The sequence below is a fragment of the Saccostrea cucullata genome, unplaced genomic scaffold, assembly GCF_032062105.1.
Source record: "Saccostrea cucullata isolate Sc308-1 unplaced genomic scaffold, CSIRO_AGI_Scuc_v1 ctg153, whole genome shotgun sequence".
NCBI classification, from domain to species: domain Eukaryota; kingdom Metazoa; phylum Mollusca; class Bivalvia; order Ostreida; family Ostreidae; genus Saccostrea; species Saccostrea cuccullata.
In genome coordinates, this window is record NW_026927023.1 from 155059 (window position 1) to 176432 (window position 21374).

Consider the following 21374-nt stretch of genomic DNA (forward strand, 5'->3'; position numbering starts at 1 on the left):
TCATGAATAAAAAACTTCTCACATGTAATGTAATATAAACAGGCGATGCTCAGTAGGTAAAGGACGAACGGACGTACATCTCCTTCTCTTTTTCTTTATTTTGTACTTGTACAGTGTACAGTGGGCCCTCTTTTATTTTTATTGTACATAAATGACCTTCCATTACATGTAAACAATTCAAATATTGATATGTTTGCTGATGATGTTACTCTGTATTCAAATAATCATAATGCACGATGTTTAGAAAATACGCTAAATGCAGATCTTTGTGAGATTGAAAAATGGTGTGCTCAAAATCAAATGGTTTTAAATGTAGATAAAACAAAATGTATGTTAATGGGAACACAGCAAAGAAAATCAAAATTAGATAATCCAAATTTACAACTTTATGCCTCAGACAAAACAATTGAAATTGTTGAAACTGGAAAAATTCTTGGTGTACATATTGATGATAAGTTACAGTATGCAAATCATATTGACTCAGTTTGTAAAACGGTTAATTATAAGTTATTTACGCTTCGTAGGATTAAGAAATTTCTCCCTCTTCATACCAGGAAACTTTATTACAACGCTTATATTTTACCATCTATTAACTATTGTTTGACTGTTTGGGGAAATGCCCCCAAGCAGGACATGGACAGACTATTTAAATTACAGAAAAGGGCAGCAAGGATTATCCTTGATGCAAGTCCTGATTCTTCTTCTAAACCACTGTTTGAGAAACTTGGATGGTTAACAGTTTATGAACTAGTTGATCTATACAAATACATATTATTATACAAAATTTTCAGTGGAATGACTCCCGAATATCTTCGTAATTTAGTTGAATTTCAGTCTTCAACTTCTTATAACCTGCGATCCGAAACTAATTATGATCTTAGATTACCAAAATTTCGTACAAACTTATTCAAGACCTCTTTTCAGTATTCAGGTGTACATCTGTGGAATAAACTTCCCCAACACATAAGATTCTCTCATTCTCTACGAACATTCAAGCGTAATGTGGAAAATTACATTATCAGCTGTCGAACAATCATTTGAGCATAATAAGAGTTCAATATCGTATATTGTACTGTTATTGTTAAGATGTGTCTGTATTTGAACACTCTATTCATAATTCAGTGATTGTAATTCTCAAACCTATATAACATGTACTTAATTGTATGTGATTATGATGAATTGTATCTTGATGAAGTGTATATATTTTGTATTTGATATATGTACATATATATAGAGGGCCCTGGGGAAGAATAGTGCATGCACTAACCAGGTTACCTTCTTTAAATAAAGTTTTATTATTATTATTATTATTATTATCACATGGCAAAAATATTAATTCAAATTCACACTTTTAACTGTTTAGCTTATTAGAATACTGAATATAAAATAATTAGAATACTGGATATAAAATAATAATGGTTTTCATAGCAGTGAATGCTTTTTGTAATTTATAATGTTTCGATCTTTTGGTTTATGCAATTTTTAAGCAAATGAAAATTTTCCTAGCGTTTATATAAATCTGTTCTAAAGTGCCAATGAAAGGTATATTCCTTGAAATTTTTTTATAATCAACCCCCGCTTGAAAAGACCATTATAAAGTGATATTCCCAGTAGTAATAAGAAAAGTAAAATAGAATGTTTAGACAAATATCTATTTATTTAACTTGAGTGATATTCCTACCTTTAAGTTACGATCAATCATAAGAATGCTCTGATGATTCGATATACGTATGTAAGCTTAAGAACAGATTGGTAACCTTCTTGCCAATTTGAACCGTACATTTTAAGTTGAAAATTGAGATTTCATTTTTCACGTCCTGTTTGACGCACTAAAGACATTTCGCACGCTTTGCTCATCCACCTTCTTTCTTAGGATGGTGTATTTTATTTTTTTTTTAATTCATAAGTTCACTGACAAAAACACTGACAAAAATCTAGAACGATATTTTCCTCTTCAAAAATATAGAATTTTCACTTCAACTTTGTATATGACAATTAATTGTCATTTAAAAAATTTAAGTCTTTGCAGAGGACAGCACTATAAGCTGTACAGAAGAGAAATAGGAATAAACATAGTTAAGATAATTAAAGTTTTTTGTCAGCCACATTGACTAACAATTTATTCTTTCTATGAAGTATAGATTTATAGAAATAATTCAAACAATTCAAAAAGATTTCTACATTGTAAACGGCTGTCAAAATTTAGCAAGAAAAGTGTAACTTGAAGAAAGACAACTCGTGGTTTGTGTGAAGTCATGAAAAATTTGTGAATAGAGAAAGATTTTAATGGTATACATACAGATATTTTGGGAGCTATTTTTATCGCAAATGATATTTAGAAATTGTTATTTTTCTGAATTGATATATATATGTATATATGTTCAAAAATCTACCCTTCTATAACCATCCTTATTATTCTTTACAAATTTTTGTCACTTAAAATTCCATTTTATTCTGAAACATGAATGAAAAAAATTAAAATCTATGCGTTTAAACTTGTTCATTTTTACTTCATTAATTTAAACATGACTTAATAAAAAAGTAATATTTCCAATTTTTTTGATAAAGTTTGTATCTGCATCTACCTTTAATCATGAAAACTTTAAGAATTTTTTTTTTGCACAAAAGAGGTGATATCATTTATATGTGTGACGTAACAGCTACATATTTTACATGTATTTCAGTGATACAAGCATGTATATAAAGTAAACTGTGGGGGATACTCTTATAAATCTTGTCATCAGCATAGTTTTCACAAAGCTTTGAAAAGGGTTGACGTTTAAATGTCCCTTTGAAATACTAGTGAATAAATATGACATAAAAGAGGAATTTAACTTGAAATATACTCGTTTTTCTACAAGAATTATATTTGACTGATAACTTAAGAGTTTCAATTAAGTGGAATCAAAATAGAGTGCTTTCTAGTGTATTGTAACCGGCACTATCATAGGAATTAGAAATATTTGAGAGTTGTGCATGCTTTCATTTGATTTTAAGGACCTTTTCCGAACCAGAAGTGCTACAAAAGTCGAGTGGTCATGTTTCTGTGATAGCCACCTACATGTAACGCAGAGTGATTCACGGAAATAAACGCAATACAGTACCAGTTTGCCAGGATGTAAACTAATATTTGCACGTATTTTGTTAAGATTTGATAATTATCTGTAACAAATTTTTGTTCCTTTGTCTATGTGACATTTAAATTGTATATGTTTCACTTCGGGCAAAGGAATGCAAACACTGAGGGAAGACACTGTGAGAGACAGCCATGTGTTCTGTTGTTGATTGCAATTAGCCTAGATACCATTTTATCACAGTGGATACAATGTTTTGGATAAAAAGAATCACATAAAACTCACTTGTTTTCACATTATGTGTGTTGGAAGTCAGGAAGGATTATACGGTACGTATTAACTTTATTTTGTAAGTTTGTCTTCTGTTACGGTTCAATAACTATACATTGTATTTAGAGAATCGGTCGGTATTTTATTTACATGAGCTAAATAAAACGAAACTATGAATGTGTGGACACCATGGTCTTTTTATAAAGCATCGGTATTTCGTGTATTCCTTTTTGTGTTTAAACTGAGGATACAAAAGTGTATTTTTAAATGTATGCATTTTATGTACACATATCTTGACTATCTATTGCTCCTAGGTAGGTCAACATACTAACTCCGCTTAAATCCGAATTTCCAAAGTTACATAAAGTAAACATAAAGAGGCCCAGAGGGCACATCGCTGACCCGAGCAACTAGCTAGGAAAAATCAAAAATCAGTTTAGTTTTGAAAAGTTTAAATATATTACAAGAATAGATATGGGTTATCCCATATCCAAAGATATTCGACTATTAGATTTAATATGTTTAACAGTCACTGTGTTTAATTACTTTTAGTGTTAAAAAAAACTGCACTGTCTAGTTATGGAACTGGTGTAAATTTCGTGAGTCCGTAGCATTATGGTCACCCAGTCTCCTAACAAACAGTACACATACCTGTGTCCGCAAGACCAGTTAGCCTTGGTCTACATACGTGCGATGGAGTTGTCAAAGGCATCTAGCAAGCTCGGAGAAAAACGTTTTGTTTTGCACAGAAGTTAAGATCTGACAGACAAAAACTTTTTTTCTTAATTAGATCATATGAATACGAATTCTCATTAATAAAAATTATACAAGCCCTGTTGAACTATATTTTGTTCTAGCATTTGCATCTGCAACAAAGTGTGTTTAAAATGGGTTAGGAAAATCAGGGCCGGGCCGGGAAATTCTAAACTTAAAACTTTTTTTTTTGAAAATTACTGAAATATACTAATGTATTCGTCACGGAACTTACTTATATAATTCAAATTCTATATAAATTAATATGCTGCACTTCAACACGAACCCGGTTTTCAGTTTAAAAATAGTTTCGCTACACATTTTATAATTACACTCCCTACATTTTCCACAGTCTTCACACGAGCAGAATCCGGCCAGGAATTGAAAATTCCGTCATTTAATAACACACACACACAGTATGATTAATTTTTTTTTATTTAAGGATGACGTTTACTCAGGTTTCAGATAACAGAAAGGAAATTTTATAAAGTAAACATGAACAAAATTGTTCTAAATACAATTGAAATCAATTTAAAAATAATATTTTATTATAAAGAAAATATACAGGTACAAAAGTCAATGTATGGTAATGCAGAGGAAATTGACTAAATTTTTAATTTTTCTGTCAAAAATTCTCTATCAAACATGTTAAAAAAGACTGAGGAGGGAGCGAGCGTAGGAATATTGATATTTTTTATTTGCATTTCGGGGGAAAGTGATTTTGTAAAAATATTTTGACATTATTTTTGGTTTCTTTAACGTATGACATACACAACATTATTCTTATCATGAACAATAATGTTGTATCTACTTGTCATGATGGAACTATTTTTGTAAGAACAATTTGTGTGAGTCGACCCTGGCTACAGTAATATATCTTGAATAGATAGTAAGCACTGATCGAATATATTAATAAAGGTGGGTTTTAGGTAGGAGGGGGTATTTGAACAAACTTCCTAAGAATGCTTTTGAATTAATGTGTAACATGATAATGACTTTGTTGTTTATTGTTAGGATTCACTTTAATGATGCTTTTAAATTGATGATTAATCATGGCGTGAAGAATTTTAACGATTGTTCCCATGTATTCCTATGAAAAACTCTGATACCCCATTTTGGCCCCACTCTACCCGTGGGTCATGATTTGAACAAACTTGAATCCACACTACCTGAGGATGCTTCCATATAACTATTCACAATCACGGCTTTGCTGTTCTCAAGAAGAATTTTAAAGATTTATTTATGTATTAAATCCTACTTTGATCACTCATAATGGCCCAGGGGTCATGGTTTGAACAAACTTGAATCTTCACTACCAGAGGATGTTTTCATATAACTATGTCCAATCATGGCTTTGCTGTTCTTGAGAAGAAAATTATTAAAGATTTCCCCTATATGTATGTATTCCTATGTTGAACTTTTATATCCAATTGTGGTCCCACCCTATCCTCGGGGTCATGATTTGAACAAACGTGAACCTTCACTACAAGAGGATGCTTCTACATGAGTTTCATCTTTCCTGGCCCACTGGTTCTTGAGAAGATTTTTAAAAGATACCATTACTTTATCACTAATTAATAATTATCTCCCCTTGAAAGAGGGTGTGGCCCTTCATTTGAACAAACTTCAATCCCCTTCACTCAAGGATACTTTGTGGCAAGTTGGTTAAAACTGGCTCAGTGGCTGTTTAGAAGATGAAAATATGAAAAGTTTACGACGACGACAACAACGACAGACAAATTTTGATCAGAAAAGCTCACTTGAGCCTTCGGCTCAGGTGAACTAAAAATGACTCGTTCCAGCTTTGGTAAAGAGCAAGGTATGATTTCAATACAAATCTTGCCCTGTGATTTTCAAAGTGAAACTTAAATAAAACATGAAAATTCATGTTTTCTGAATCATTGAAATTCCATACAGAAAAATCCTACAAATTATTTTTCACACATGCATTTATAAATGCTAATTGTGACGTCATAAACATGTGCATTTTCCCGTATTTTCTTAAAAAGTGACAGAAGACACCCATTTTCAGTAGAATTTTCTTTCAAATAAGTATGTCCACAGGCATCGCCCACAAAGATTTTCAGATATTTTTAAAAGAATTTTCATTGAATTTTGTACAACATATCCAAAAAGTAAACTGGGCGACGGCTGTGGACAATTTTTTGAAGGAAAATTACCCTTGAAATGAGTCATTTTCAGGCTTTTTCTGTTTAAAGTAGAGAAATAGATCAAATTAATGACGTCATATTTCCAGAGGATGTGGCCCTTTATTTCATAATCTTTTCTGATATATCACAGTCATAAACTTGGCTAATTTTTAAGCCAATTTCAAAACTTTTTGAAAGCATTAAATTTTTAGGGCACGATAAAGCTAAAACCATACCGTCTTCTTTCCCGTCAAAGTTTCCAATGCCTGTACGTGTATGTGTTAACTTAATCTTGTTAGAGAATGACATGGAGCAAAAATAAAGATGTCAAAATGTTCAGCTCATAACTCCAGTCACGAATGGTTCCAGAAATTTAGACTTCCTGCTCGAGTTTTATATGATGTGCTATACATGTAAATATTAGTTTTAAATTGATTTTAAAAATTGATGACGCGATAGAAAATGCCATCACCTGTCTACGAGAGTGGAAAAAAACGGAGACAACAGGAAAAAAAAATTATTTGATGATTATAAAAATAATATTCTTTTTCCGGTTAAAAGATGCAATCACAATTTTTTTCATTGTTTAAAACCAGTTTTGCATATCGTGTTCATGATAAATACACATTTGTTCAGAAAGCACTAAAAACTTAAAATAAAAATCGTAAGAAACCCTTCAGACTCTTTTTTTTGGTTTTGAATGACAAAATACAAGACGCGGCAAGAAAGGGATTTTATTTCATAACAAGAGTTATTTTTCTTGTAACCTATGAAGAGGGATAATCTCTACTTAAACTAATTGCAGTCGGTTTTAGACTAAAGCGGCGATATTGAGAAATAAATAAATATTTATACCATGTAATAAAAAATAAATATTTAATATTTTGACCATTTATAGAGATTTTATAAAATACTAAGATACGTAGTATATACATGTACTGCATAAATATAGACTTCAGGAAATACCACTTAACAAAGCACTGATATAGATACTAGTATTTTAACAATTCAAATGAGCCAGAATGATATAAAAGTTGGGTTTCAGAGTTTTAAATCCTATCGATTCTCATTCCTACGGAATTGTAAATATAAACTGCTTAGTTTAGTTCGGATTAATTTCAGACGGGCAAAACTGTTTTCGCATCTAGAGAATGTTTGTAGACCTTAAAATAAATGTGTTTATGGAGGTTTTAACTTAGCTGCGAATACCATATACATGCAAAGAAATTTTCAATAATAAAATATGATTAAGTGAATGCTTATAGCAGTGTCTTTCACTAATTAACAATTTTCAATTGCCAATGAGTACATGACTAATTTAATTAGTCATGTATATTGGCAATTGAAAATTGTTAATTAGTAAAGGACAGCAGTATAACAATTGCAAGATACATGAATTAGTTTGAGAAACTTTTCAAGTTGTAGATATTTTGTCATTTTATTGAGGAATATATAAATATTATGGCAATGTTTAGATCATGAGATACATGTATTCAATCGCTTAAAATTATTTTTTATTTTGTTTATCAAAAAATATCTTTGTAAAATTAATACACTTAATCCCTGTTTTTAACAACCATTAATACTTCAAGTGTATAGTTAAAATCAAGGAAATTCGTGAGCTATTTTCACAATATTTTAATTCACCACACCTAAATCACATATATAGTGATTAATTCAAATTAGTTTATTTTCTATTCTTTACAGGTATTGTCTTAAATACCGATGGATGTGAACTTAACGAATAACAGAACACTAGCGATTTTACCCGCAGACTACATCCTCTGGCACTTAAATGAAAAGCTGTTCGAAAAGAATAAACCTGCTATAATTTTCTTACTAATTAGCATGGTCGTGGGAACAGTTGGAAATGGACTTGTGGTTTATGTATATGGATGGTGTCTACGCCCCAATTCTTCCAAGAATATTTTTATTACCTGGTTGGCTGTGTTTGATTTGATTTCTTGTTGCGTCACAATTCCATTTGAGGCCTTTGATCTACGCTTTCCAATGTTGTATGGAGAAAGAACATTATGCAAAATGTCTCGCACGCTGGCATTTGCTGTTAACATCACTTCCGGTTTAATTCTAGTGTTGATTGCTTTCGACAGACTTCAGATCACAAGGCCTCCCTATAAAAGTTACACGAAGAAGAAAACCCGACTGTTGATTTTATTAGTGACTGTCATATCGTTCGTGGTGTCCATACCTGCTCTATTCGTGTTCGGAACGAAAACCATACCTACTATATTTCCGGGTGTGAACGGAAAAGACTGTTCATATGACGATTCGGTGAAAAATACACAGTTTCCAATTATTTATTATGTGTTCTTAGCTGTGATTTTTCTTTCAACGTTTATAATTCTTGGTGTCTTGTATATAAAAATTGCAATTGCAATATACGAGTGGAAACATACTATTATAGGAGATGCCTTGGCAATGTCTATTCAAAATGGACACAAAATGTCTCGCAGTACTTCTGTTGATTCTTCCAAATTTCACGCTGTGAACTCAAAGAAGACCAGCATTTCATCAGTTTCTTTAGGAGAATCATTTGATTCAGAAAATAAGCAAACAAGAAGTCACAACTCCTCCGATCATATGGAATATGAGACTCGGACTAATTCACAAGATCAAACTCACAACTCTTCCACTCAGCAACATGATGTCAACCTCGCAAACTCGGCAAAAAGTACCAAGAGTTCAATAACAGACTGTACAGATAATGGAAAGAGAAAACAATCATTAAAAGAGAAAGCAAGTCCCATTAAATCAAATGTTTTATTTATTACAATAACTGCCGTGTTTGTGCTTAGTTATCTCCCTTTCTTATTATTTGAACTATTAAAAGGAGTTCTGAAAGAGGGAACATTTAATGAAACAGCATTTGAAGTGGTTACAAAATCTGTGTATTTAAACAATCTTGTAAACCCAGTCATTTACGGAATTTACAACGAAAAGTATAGACAGGAAATTTATAATTTGTTCTGTAACCGACATAAGTTTAGATCAAACAGATATAATACAAGTTTTAGTAATTAATATTAATTATGATAGTTTTATTATGAATGTCTTGTACATGAATAACTTTTGCAACATCGCATTTTAATGCTTATTGAATCTGTTTATCTGTGATATTTCCGGAAAGTGTAAGAAGTTTTTAAACACGTTTTACATTCTCTCCACCATTGGTTCATACATTTATTTCCCTCGTTAGCTCACGAGTACAGAATATAGTGATACGGACAAGGAAATGTGCATTTCTTTTTATCTATTCATTAAACCCCTGTCACACCAGGGCTGCGTCCTCACGGCGACTGCACGGCGTCCTCAAAAAATGCAAAACGCCGAAGTGATCGCAGTGGAGTCTCCTACAGCGCCGTGACAACGCGGCGAGATCTCCACTGAACGCCTTAGTGTCGCGTAGGGTCTCCTAGAACGCCAGGGGACGGCGATCACTTTGGGCATGCACAAAGTACGCGCCGTGTGATCGCGGTCTGATAAGAACGCCGTAGAAACGTAGTATGATCGCCGTAGCAGCGCGGTGAGATCTCCAACAACGTAATGGAAGCTCCGTACGAGCGCCGTGAAGACGCACATGATCGCGGCACGAACGCAGTGATAGTAGACTGTGCTTCCACGGAGACCTCACGGAGATGTCGCGGAGTCCTTGGAGATGTCACTGCGTTTCTATCGCGTTTTTACGGCGCTTCTAATGAGATTTATCGTCTTGTGATTTTTTGGACTGCGATTACACGGCGACAACACGGAGTCGTCACTGCGATCATTGCGCTCCCATGGCGTTTCTACAGCGTCCGTTGGCGATCACAATGCGCTTTCACGGCGTTGTTAGGGCGTTGTCAGCCAGCTCACAAAACAAGAGCGATGGGATCATATTTGTTCAGCAATTATTCCAACGTATTTGTTGCACTAGGAGCATTTGAGTGAAAACAAAAATGGAAGAGAAAATTACATCAGAACTTGTTCTGTTGTTTCACTTAAATTTTGTAGAAAACTTTTCAGTGTGTTTATTTTTTTTTTTTACATTCATAATAAAATCAAAGAAAATCTAACAACACATCTGAACCGATAAAATTTAAAAAAGGGAATTTAATCATAAAACTATTTATAATTAAGTACTAAATTATGTAAATAGAACATTTTTGATTAATAAGAATATTTCTTGGCATGATTAGAAGTTTTTTCATCGTGTAACTTGAATCTTTAAACAAAAATGTTTTACATTCCTTAAGAATTTAAATCAATGAGTATAGAACGCATTGCGAACGTATTGTGAACGCAGCCAGCGCAGTGAGAACGCCGTGAACACGAGGTGAAAACTCCTAACGCGCCGTGAAAACTCCGCGGAAGCGCAGTCAATCGCCGAGAGATCTCCTTGGGAACGCAGTAGAACGCCGTGAGATCGCCGGAGGATCGCGTCCGTCGCCGTAGGGACGCCGTGACATCTTCATATTATGAAAATTTTACAGAAATTTGTGCAGTTTTCCTGCGATTCCACGGCGATTTTAAAAATTTAACAACGCCGTAATGACTCCGTGTGAACGCAGCTTGGTGTGACAGAGCCTCATGTACGTACTTAAAATGTCTGTCCCAAAAATTTGCTCTTTAAGTAAGATATTCATAAAGTTCATGTAGATCTAGAAGTATTTTATTACTTTTGAAATAATCCTAATCCTTTGAGCATCATGTTCTTCACTTCGAATTCGTCAAAAATTTTGACTCTGGTCAACTGCTGATGTGTTCGAGACAAGAACAAACAATTTGCCATAGAGATTAAAAACTATGTAAACTTTAATATGATTTACTGATTGATTTTACGGGTTCCATAACATTAAAGAACTATAAAATTTAGTATACCTGTTTTGTAACATCCTTGGCCACTTTTGGTCGGTAAGTGCTAGATATTTCTTATTTCACAGGTGTATTTTTTTTCACAAAACCCTTCTCTGGGTACCTCATTATGCATCCATTGTCCTTGGAGATTGACTTGCATCCTTCGCCATAGCTGCCATACGGGGCAAAACAAACCTTTTTGTGATTTTTTGGAGTTGATTTTACAGTGTAATTTTTGTATTGATGATTTAACACTTGTTACATGTATATTGCCACTCAGATAAGAAAAATATTTTAATAAATTTCTTAAGTTTTGCAGATGTGTTTTCATTTGCTTTGTAATTTGGTAATCGTACAATTATACATTCAAAATGTCTGGAACATTTAAAATTAACCACCACAAAACTGTTAAAATTATACCATTACAAAAATAATTTGTCGTGTTGATGAAATATGAAAAAGCTAAAATGACATATAATAAGTACTTATTAACATCTCGTAAGAAGACATTTGAAAGTAATGCTCCTTTGTATGCATGATTTTCCAGAAAATTGGTTGCATCTTTTTAAACTTGGCAAAGTGTATCGAATAATACAGTTTATTACATACAATGATTTTCATACATCAAAAGAAGCAAAATGTGGTCTTACACATAATCTTATGCTCATGTGATGCCTTTATTTAAATAAAAGTTTCAAAGTTACATGATATAAATGTTGAACAGGTGGAGTTGGGGATTTTATTTACTGTTACATATGTTTTACATACCGGGTTATGTTATTATTGTGATAGAACTTTTCCATGGTTATAAATATTTTGTCTTGACATTAGAGTTTGAACGACTTTAAAACAAAAAAAAAATTGGCCGTAACTTTTTAACAGTCTAGGGCGTTCGTATTGTACAGGTATTTTGTTACAAGATCTTCTCCAGGGTAACATTGACTCTGGAAATTGAAGAACTTAAAAAAAAAAAACAAACATGTTTCTATCTTTTGATCTTGACCTTAAGAGTAAAATTTGACTTGTACTTGAAAAACTACAATCTTTGCCTTATAGCTTTTTAGGAGACTGTCATGAGTCGAGCGATCGCCTGATGATCGGAAGGTCGTGGATTTAAACTTCGGTCGCGACTGACCTAATTCGATAAGAAAAGATAGCAACTGTTCCTTCGCCGATCGCTTGGAACTTGAAGTGAAAGTTGCGGATCCTTTGGATGAGATCTTGAAAACCGAGGCCCTGTGTCACCATAGGCGTTTGCACAATAAGGATCTGCTCAGTGATCTTGAGTGCCGATAAATTTTTATCGGTTTATAATGACGTCTCGAAAAAGAGAACTTGGATAAGACGTAAAACATTCAACCAATTTAATAAATGTAGAATGCATTATCTTCGACATTTTGGGAGTAGATTTCTTCTTCTCGTATTTTATTAAAAATAACATATTCGTCCCGGGCCCGCGTGGCGCAGTGATTAGCGTTTGTACTGGAGTTGCGGAATAAGGTATTGACATTGACATTCGGGTTCGAATCCTACTACGGAACGATCAAACCGCGGTCCCTTGTCGCAGTAGGTGCCGGGGTACAAAAAAACATATTTAACGAGCAGATAATAAAAAGATGAAATACATATACTTTAAAACGATAAAAATTATTCGCTTTGCATAATAATAAACTGTAACATTAAACATCAAAAATTTCCTTTGATTTTTTTTTCAGAATCCCTCTCATAACCCAGAGCATTACATAGATATCCACCATTGGTATTGGTTGTAATGGTACCTCTATTAGAGTAGTTGGCCATGAATGAGTTCGCAAAATGGCGGCGTCGTCGATGTAAACAAACTACGCCTCTAAAATAAAATATGTTCTTTGTTTAACTTATGAACAGTACTTACCTTCTTCACTTAGTATTTCGTAATTTGCCAACTTGCACGTATTACACTATTATGGATTCTGCGAGGTATGCTGGCATACAAGCTCTGAATGTAGTTAAGAGGTAGAGCTGTCCATATTTCTTGTACTATACGTTTTAAATCATCAGCGTTTTTAATTTCCCCCAAACATCTTTGCACACGGATTTTTAAAGTTTTTCAGACGTCTTCTATGATGTTGAGATCTGGACTCTGGGCAGGCCATGGCAAAATATTAATATCGTTGTTGTTAGCCTTCCATGCATTGGCCCTAGCAGATACATAACATGGGGCGTTGTCTTCCTGGAAGATCAAGGCTGGGTTTGGGAAGTGTTGTGCTACTACCGGTCATAAATTGTCATCAAGAATGGAAATATATTTATTTGTGTCCATGTTGACATCAACTGTAACTAAAAGTCCCTGCTCCATGATATGAAATGCACCCCCAAAACATAAGGGACACACGACAGGTGCGCTCCCGGTCTCCAAACTAACCCAGACATTCAGGTCTTAAACGCTCGTCAGACCTCCTCCAAACGTACACTTTATTATTGTTACCAGCATGATTTAAGTTTCATCACTGAAGATGACCCTAGACCAGTTATGAACAGTCCATGTCAAATTTTGCCGACAAAACCTTGTCCGCCGCTCTCGGTTCACACGAGAAATGGTAAATAATAAATCCGATTGGAAACCACACATCGTTTATAGCCATCCTCACAAAGTCGTCTTCTTATAGTTCTTTCAGACACATTATATCCTGTGAAATTGTTAAATCTACTTGTTAAGTCTTTAACGTCTGTCTTCTGTTTCCTTTTAGCCGTCTGAAAAATATTCTGTCGTCCCTCGGCGTAGTCTTTTTCTTATTCCAACTTCGCTGCTTGTTTTCTATGCTTCCTCTCTCTCTGTCTCACCCTTTTCAAAAATTTCTGGACAGTTTTACTGTTAATATTTGTCATCTGTTGAATTTTGTAGCTCGAAAAACTGTTATTTGATAGAAATATAATAATTTCTTTTTGCTCAGTTGTGAATTCTTTTCCATGAGGAGCCATCGTTTCTATGCAGACGATAAATTATTTATTTAAAAGAGATAATCCAGAAAATAACACAAACAGTTGCAAAACTTGAAAAACTATTTATTCTGATAAAATTGGATGCGATATGACCGTGTTTCATGGCAGAATTTTCCACTCTACTTTTGAATCGGAAATGTTAATACGAACGACGCCGCCATTTTACTGTTATTTTAATGTGTTTAGTGTAAATAGTTTACTCGTAATTTATTCAAATAACTGAAGCGGGTTGAACAGCAGGCTTCAATGTCTTTGATCGTTCTCTCCATAGGTTATTGTTTAAAAGAAGGAAGCAAATAGAAATTTTAGGACTTATTCACATTTTCTCCAATTTTCGACAATTTTGATTAACTTATTCTCTTAAGCGTCATTACAATCAGGGAACAAATGGCTATTTTGTAGCATGTTCATAAGTATTCAGAAAAATTGTACATTTTCCCAAAACTCCCCTTAGGAAAAAATTGGTATTGAATATAATAGAAGGAAAAGATGGTTTTAAATAATTTCAAAAATAGGAGGGGCAGTGTAACTGTTGCTTGTCAACACAAAAAAATAAAACTTTCAAATGTACAGCTCGTTTATGAAACAAAATCTAACAATCTATTGTCAATCAATTTCAATATCAAATTATTTGAACAAAAAAAAAAAATGCGAACGATTGAGTTAAAACCTATTCCACCGTACCAACAGTGCAAGAAGTATAATTACAAAGAAAATGCTCAATAAAACGAAACAAAAAAATGCTCGATATAAAACAATGCGCATGCTCTAAATAGTATTTAAAGTAGTTTAAAACTCAGGCTGTTCCTGAGAGGGGATCGAAGAAGAAAGATCATGACAGAGGAAAAGACACATTAGAAATGGTAAGTTTTCTAACAAACACAAAGAGGTAGAAAAAAAGGTTAGTGTAACGTACTCTGTACTGAAAAATAAAAGTAATTTATTATTTTTTAAGGACAGATGATACAAACAAACTTTTGTCAAAGAATTTGAAAATAACAACTTGGGTCATGTTTAAATGAATAAAATGAATAACTATTACCGCGTAGTTTTTAACTTTTTGTTCAAATTTGGACAAAAATGGAATTAAAAGTGAAAAATGTATTTGTATAGATCAATAAGGATGGTTTCAGACGGGCAAACTTTTGAACATCACAGAAGGTTTACAATTTCTTCATATTCTAAAAATTTATTATTTGCATCATTTGCAATGAAATAAGGTCAGAAAATATATACCAATTCACTCAGGCATCCATTTTTGTTTGTATCATCTGTCCTTAAAGCATTATTTTTAAATAATAAAACTCAGTCTAAATGTGACGAAATCAGTCCGTTGCCATATGGAATCTTGGATGCATCAGTTACAGTTACCGTGTATTTTCCATCATTTTTTAAATTTTGTAGCCACTTATTTTATCGGTGCTTGATCCCTATTGAAATTTAAAAAAAAAATCTTTAATCATTTGAATCACTCTAAAACTAATTGAACAAGTTTTAAAATTATTTAGTACATGAAATAAATACAAATTTATTTTAACAGATAATTCAAGTGGTATTGCTACTTTTATCCCCATACGAAATCGAGACAGGTAAGATTATTCCCTTAAATTATTTATCTTTTGGTTAATTTTTTTAGTAATCATTGTTATTTTGATTAGGGAAAAAACAACTATTTTATCAGATATCAGTATAATTCAATCCACTAAGTTAAAAATACGAAGTTTTAATTAAATATTTGAATTGTAGCATACTCTGGCTGCTTTCCGGAAACCCCAACTACTAGGCAGCTAGCAATAAACCCCGGGAACTACGTACCAGCTTCCTTAACCCCTGTGCAATGTGAGGACTCCTGTTCGAAGAAAGGGCATCCCCTCGCGGGTCTTACGGCCGGCAAAATATGTTTCTGTGGCACGGCGTTGACACAGCCTCAGGCGTCTGAAAGTGCCTGTGTAGAGAACTGCGCCGGCGACACCAGTCAGAAATGTGGAACGGACGCAGAACCACCTTATGTTAATGTGTATACCACCCCAGTGGTTCTGAATGGTTTTAGGATATTCCCTGGAGGTATGACCATGAGGAAAAACAATTATATGAATTTCCACTCAATTTGATATAAAGCTCTTTTTTTGTTCTGTTTGTTTGTTGTTGTTGTTTTGTTTTTTTGCTTTTTATTATTTATTATATATTTTTTCCAAGCTTACAATATATTTTTTGAAAAAAATATATGTTCTGTCTACAATTGTTCTTATTAATCGTTGATCAAAATCGATTTTCGTAACAACTTCTTACAAATGAAGGAAATGTTCGGCAAATGTAATATTTGATCCCGTCTCCTACAACGCAGGAAACCCTACGCTCGCATGAACATTGTTTCAAATTTTCTTTGGCCTATATTGTCATTTCACTTCAAAAAACATTTATTTACTTATATGAAGTTACATTATTTGACTTGGAAAGAAATGAAGTCGGCATTTGTTTTCATTTAAATATTCTAAAGAACCAAAGTTCTAATCAATATTAATTTCAATACACAAACTTAGCCGAAAATTGATTGATTTCACATTAAAAATTTAACTTTGTGAAAAAATATTGATATTTCTTATTTCTCAAAGTATTTATTTATACAATTCTATTTGTTCGCTTTCTAAAGATTAATTTTTATTGTCTTATTGACTGCCCTAATATGCTGTATGGTCGATGTGCTTAGCCCTAATACACCTTTTGAAAACATTCATTGAGTTACACAATACAAAATAAGTTGTGAAATACTGGAAATGTAAATAGATAGAAACGCTTAAATAATTAAAGAAAAAGAATTAACTTAAAGTTTATTAGTATCAAGATATGATTTGTATTATAATATTTTAAAAATTTTTCTTAAATTCGTTTTACAGAGGCCAAGAGATATTTAAAATAGGATAATTTAATGACTGTCAATGGAGATTATATACATAAATTTTGAGATACATTTTGTTGAAGTCGTAATCTATTTTTTTTTTTTAAAAATAGAAATATTTATTTCATTGAAGTTATATTACTTTATAAACGATGTAAAATGAATTTAAAAACTTTCTCCTTTTTTGTATACAAGTCGCTCCCTTTGTTTATATTTGTATTCAAAAATTTACATAAAATTAAATGCATAAATGCCGGTGTCTAAAGAGGATAAAATCCTTGCAACGCATAGAATTCCTTATAACAAATAGCAAAAGAGAGGTTCTGTTTAGTCTACTTCTCTTGAAATACCCCCAACTCCTTTCCAACTCAATTCTTTATGCTTTGATAATTTTATTGAGAATACAAGTTTGTCACCCAAACATTGTCCTTTCTTTGCATTAGATATGCTTTTGGAGACGTTTGTATCTCAGAATATCTACTTTAACTTGACCAATGGTGACATACAATCCATTGTCGCTGTAACATCAGACAATGGACCCGACTTAGGGCCCGTCACTACTTTATCCGTTCCAATTATTCCGAGAAAGTCAAGACCACTGCAAATCAAGGCCACAATCAGCGACACCGGGTCAAAAACATTGGATGCAACTCAAGCATTTAAGGTAACTTTATTTTACATTTTGTGCAAGCCAACATCTTGGCAATATTATACTATTTGAAATTCATTAACACTTGTAGGAATGTCTTTATCTATTTTATTTAAAAGGTGGAAGCCAGAGTCAAACTGGTAAGTTTGGACTGTCCGGATTACGCTATTGGCAATGTTCGATTTGATTGCTTCCTACGAATTGGTGTTGGCAGCCCTATATCAGTTAACGTAGACATGGGCGATGGATCAACATTTTCACTCAACGTTCAAGGTTTGAGGATATATTTAATCATTTTTCCCTTGAAATATTATCTGCAAGAAGATTGAAGCATCTCTGAATATATTTCTGACATTTGTTTTACGAAAAGATATATAGAGGTCTATTTTGAGAAAAAGTGAACAGTCCGTGTAAGAGAGAAAAACAGAAAGAAGAAAGTGAATTAAAGTCTGAATATGTACTTTGCCGTAAGAATCAGTCTCTGTATTGTAGAATGTAAAGAATTTTCGACGGGTCATGCAGATGGTACTATTTCTAGCGTCACACATCCGGGCAACAATTTATACTTGTACCCAGATACAATTGTCAAGACGAACGCTACTCTGGTGGGTCTAGATTATACGGCAACTACTGCTGGGGATGTCATTGTGCAGGTACGTGTATAGTGTATGATCAGAGATCGTGTCATTTATTTCTTACAAAACTAATGTACATGTAAAATCCATAATACTTGTATGTAGAGATGGAGAAGTGAGATTCACTGACAGGTATATTTGATAAAAATATAAATGTGGATTATTAACTTGAGATAAACACCAGTAATTATTTAATGTTTTTATTAAACGGGCTTGATTGATTGATTGATTGATTGATTGAATATTGTTTAACGCCGAGTCGGCACTTTTTCAGCCATGTTTCGGCGGACCATTAGTTTAAATCGGTTTTTGAAAGTTTTTGGTTTCTCTGGCGGCCCCCAGTGAGCCTACTCTTTTTCGAACTCCAGAGAAACGATCTTTTACGTGCCAAGGGGGTTTTTATCCATGACACGGGGCACCATTTAACGTCCCATCCGACGGACTTAAATATTTATTTTAAAAATATGTAAACTGTTAAAAATATTGCATAAACTGTTAATAAAATAAATTTGATATGTACATGTATATCTCATTAAAATTGTTTTTGATTCGGATTTCATTCACTTCCTCTATGGAGAACTTTTTCTCAGAACAAAATTCAAGATGGGTCCGTCCACAAATGTCATTGTCCCTAACTCTCAAAACTGATTCCTGCCATGTGAGAAAGTACCGTTGGTTGTCATTTGTTGTAAATGCAACGTACTTCATCGTCATCAGTAAAATTGTCATCATCTTAAGTATCATGTACATGTATTGGGCCGGATGTTTTGCTTTGAATGCCAGATGTTCCTGCTTTGGGCCTCAAATAATTTGAAGTTGCTGGAGTTTTTCCTTATTGTCTTATTTAGTGCTTTGCCTTTTGAAATGTTTTTTTTTCTTTTTCTTATTTTTGCTTTTTATTTTGAGATGTTTCCAAAACTTAAATATAAATTCCATATACGGCTTCTGTTCAATATTTGCGATTGGTTGTGCAGCTCCCTCACCCATTAGTTTTGTGTCTACTGTCAGAGTCGGTTGCATTACATATAAATCATTGGCATATATGATTGCAAATGCTGTTGTCCCTTGTGTTCCTTCAAAAATGTCTGGTAGCAGAAGGAATATTCCAGTTTTCCTGAAGGAGAAAACAAGATAATATGGAGACATTGCCTTTGGCTGTTGCTTAATTTTTTTAATCTCATATTTAGTAATGTTGGCTCCAGGATTTTGTCACACATACATGTAGGTCGAACATTCTCTATAATACATCTTTTTCAGTGGACCGAATAAAGCTTTATCTATTGGCTGGGTAGTCTGACTGTTATGGGATAGAAGGAAAAATAAAATAACATTCCTTTGGCCGGCCCAATTCGTCATAGTTAGTCGTATTTGTGATTTGTGGCCATCATAGTTGGTTCCTGATTTGGATTATCTGTAATGCCTGCATCATGCACCATTTGACCAACCACTTTCACAGCATGCTCATGGTCAACTCCCTCGAGAAAGGCAGACATCGATTGCTTGCCTGGTAATACATAATACGGGGGAATGTGATTTCTTACATCATTTCTTGCAGCAATAATTGTAATTGTGCATGACCATGGAGATGTAAAATACTTCCGTTAGTGTTTTGTTACAAACTATTTTAGGTGACACATGATTTGTGGTAATACAGCTGTTTCTTCTATTTTAAAATTTCGATTTGACTAGTACATGTTTAATACATTGTTTGTAGTCATATTTTCAGAAAGCTCTTCAAGGTTTTTAAATTTTTTTTTCTTTTGATGTGATCTCTGCCCTGTGTACAGAAAGCTTCTGGGGCTTAATGAGTTCAGGTTGGGGCCATCTATCTGCTCATAAAATGGTAAAGCCAATTATTGCTAAGCTTGAAAGAATTTTGTAATTTTGTTGTTACATGTATTCAGTTTCTTTTTCAATGAAACAGCATACTCTTTTGCCATGAAATGAATGCTTTTTTTGTGTATCCTTAACCTATCTCAGCCATGTATGTTAAATGGTCGACAAAATTTTCCCCTTTTTTTCACGTTTCAGTAAACAGGTGTTCTTTGCCCACTTTTGATGTTAATATTACATTTCCTTTTGTTCTTGTTATGTCCTGTACAGTTAATTCAAAGATCTTTTAAACATTAGCAACTCTATTTACATTCTACATCGACAGAAATGACAGCTTTGTGGGCTTTTTCCAGATTATTTCTGTCGTATTGCAACTTTTTTTTTTGTTTCATTAAAACCATTTTTAGACCATTACTAATTTTTCCCATATTTTAACTAAAATGCATCCAAGAGCACTGTTCCATATACGGTTATGTCAACAACCAGGAACAGACTCACAATTCATGTACATGTATTGAATTTTTAATTTTGATTATACTCTACTTATAAATCCGAATATTTAAAAAAAAACCTTATTAAATGAAATAACTACTTCTTATTTAAAAACAAAATAAAGAAACACCACAGTTTCTGACTTGGTTTAACAACTTGCGTGCAGACGATCTTCAGTATATTCACTACTTGCAAGTCACCTCTTTCTGGGCATAAGCCGTTGGAAAGATTCCTCCAGGCCCCTCTTTCCTGGACAATGCTTTCTATCTCTTTACAGTTCTTGTCCATTATTTTGACGTCTGCCAACAAATCTCTCCGCCAAGTATTCTAGATCTTTGGCCTACCACTCCTATGTTTTTCTTGGAGGGTTCCAAGATAGGGCTTGCCTTGTGATGTTACAGATAGTTTTCGATGGGCACAATTTAAGCAAGAGCTATATCCCGTTGGTCGCCATATTGAAGGTAAACAGGACTGAATTCCTTCGTTATTTAACCAAATTAACTTGTCATACTGAGCAATTAGGGGAAGATAACACAATTTTTCTTCCGACTTTATTTGAGCCGAAATATGGCTGAAATATTGCGGTAAACAATAATATAATCAATCAATCCTTTGATTCGTAATTTTAGGTCATACAGTTGAAAGATTTTTGCCCTTGTATTTCTGCCATACAAGTTTAAAATCGGTTGTTTAAAGAGGAAAATTCGCTTGTTGGATATTTTGTATACTGTTTGTCGTGGTAAAGGTCATCCTCCATTTCTAGGAACCCTAGAGTTGTACAGCCTT

At 33.4% G+C, this 21374-nt stretch overlaps 2 protein-coding genes across 2 annotated transcripts in view; both read left to right on the forward strand.

The window, feature by feature from the left end:
• The first annotated feature begins 3018 nt into the window (after positions 1 to 3018).
• LOC134273292 (alpha-2Da adrenergic receptor-like) lies at positions 3019 to 9517 on the forward strand. Its single transcript, XM_062755482.1, has 2 exons — positions 3019 to 3403; positions 7955 to 9517. Exon 2 carries the CDS (start codon positions 7973 to 7975, stop codon positions 9287 to 9289), a length of 1317 nt encoding a protein of 438 aa, XP_062611466.1. The 5' UTR covers positions 3019 to 3403; positions 7955 to 7972; the 3' UTR covers positions 9290 to 9517.
• Positions 9518 to 17424: 7907 nt separating this feature from the next.
• The window catches only part of LOC134273293 (uncharacterized), a 36909-nt gene continuing 32959 nt past the window's right edge, over positions 17425 to 21374 (forward strand). Inside the window, exons 1-3 of the mRNA XM_062755483.1 lie at positions 17425 to 17643; positions 17748 to 17901; positions 18121 to 18281. Of these exons, the coding sequence (XP_062611467.1) occupies positions 17425 to 17643; positions 17748 to 17901; positions 18121 to 18281 (534 nt within the window). The remainder of the gene's footprint in view (positions 17644 to 17747; positions 17902 to 18120; positions 18282 to 21374) is intronic.

Excerpts from the sequence above, each read along its gene's own strand:
- LOC134273292 (XM_062755482.1), top strand. The coding sequence starts at position 7,973 with ATGGATGTGAACTTAACGAATAACAGAACACTAGCGATTTTACCCGCA.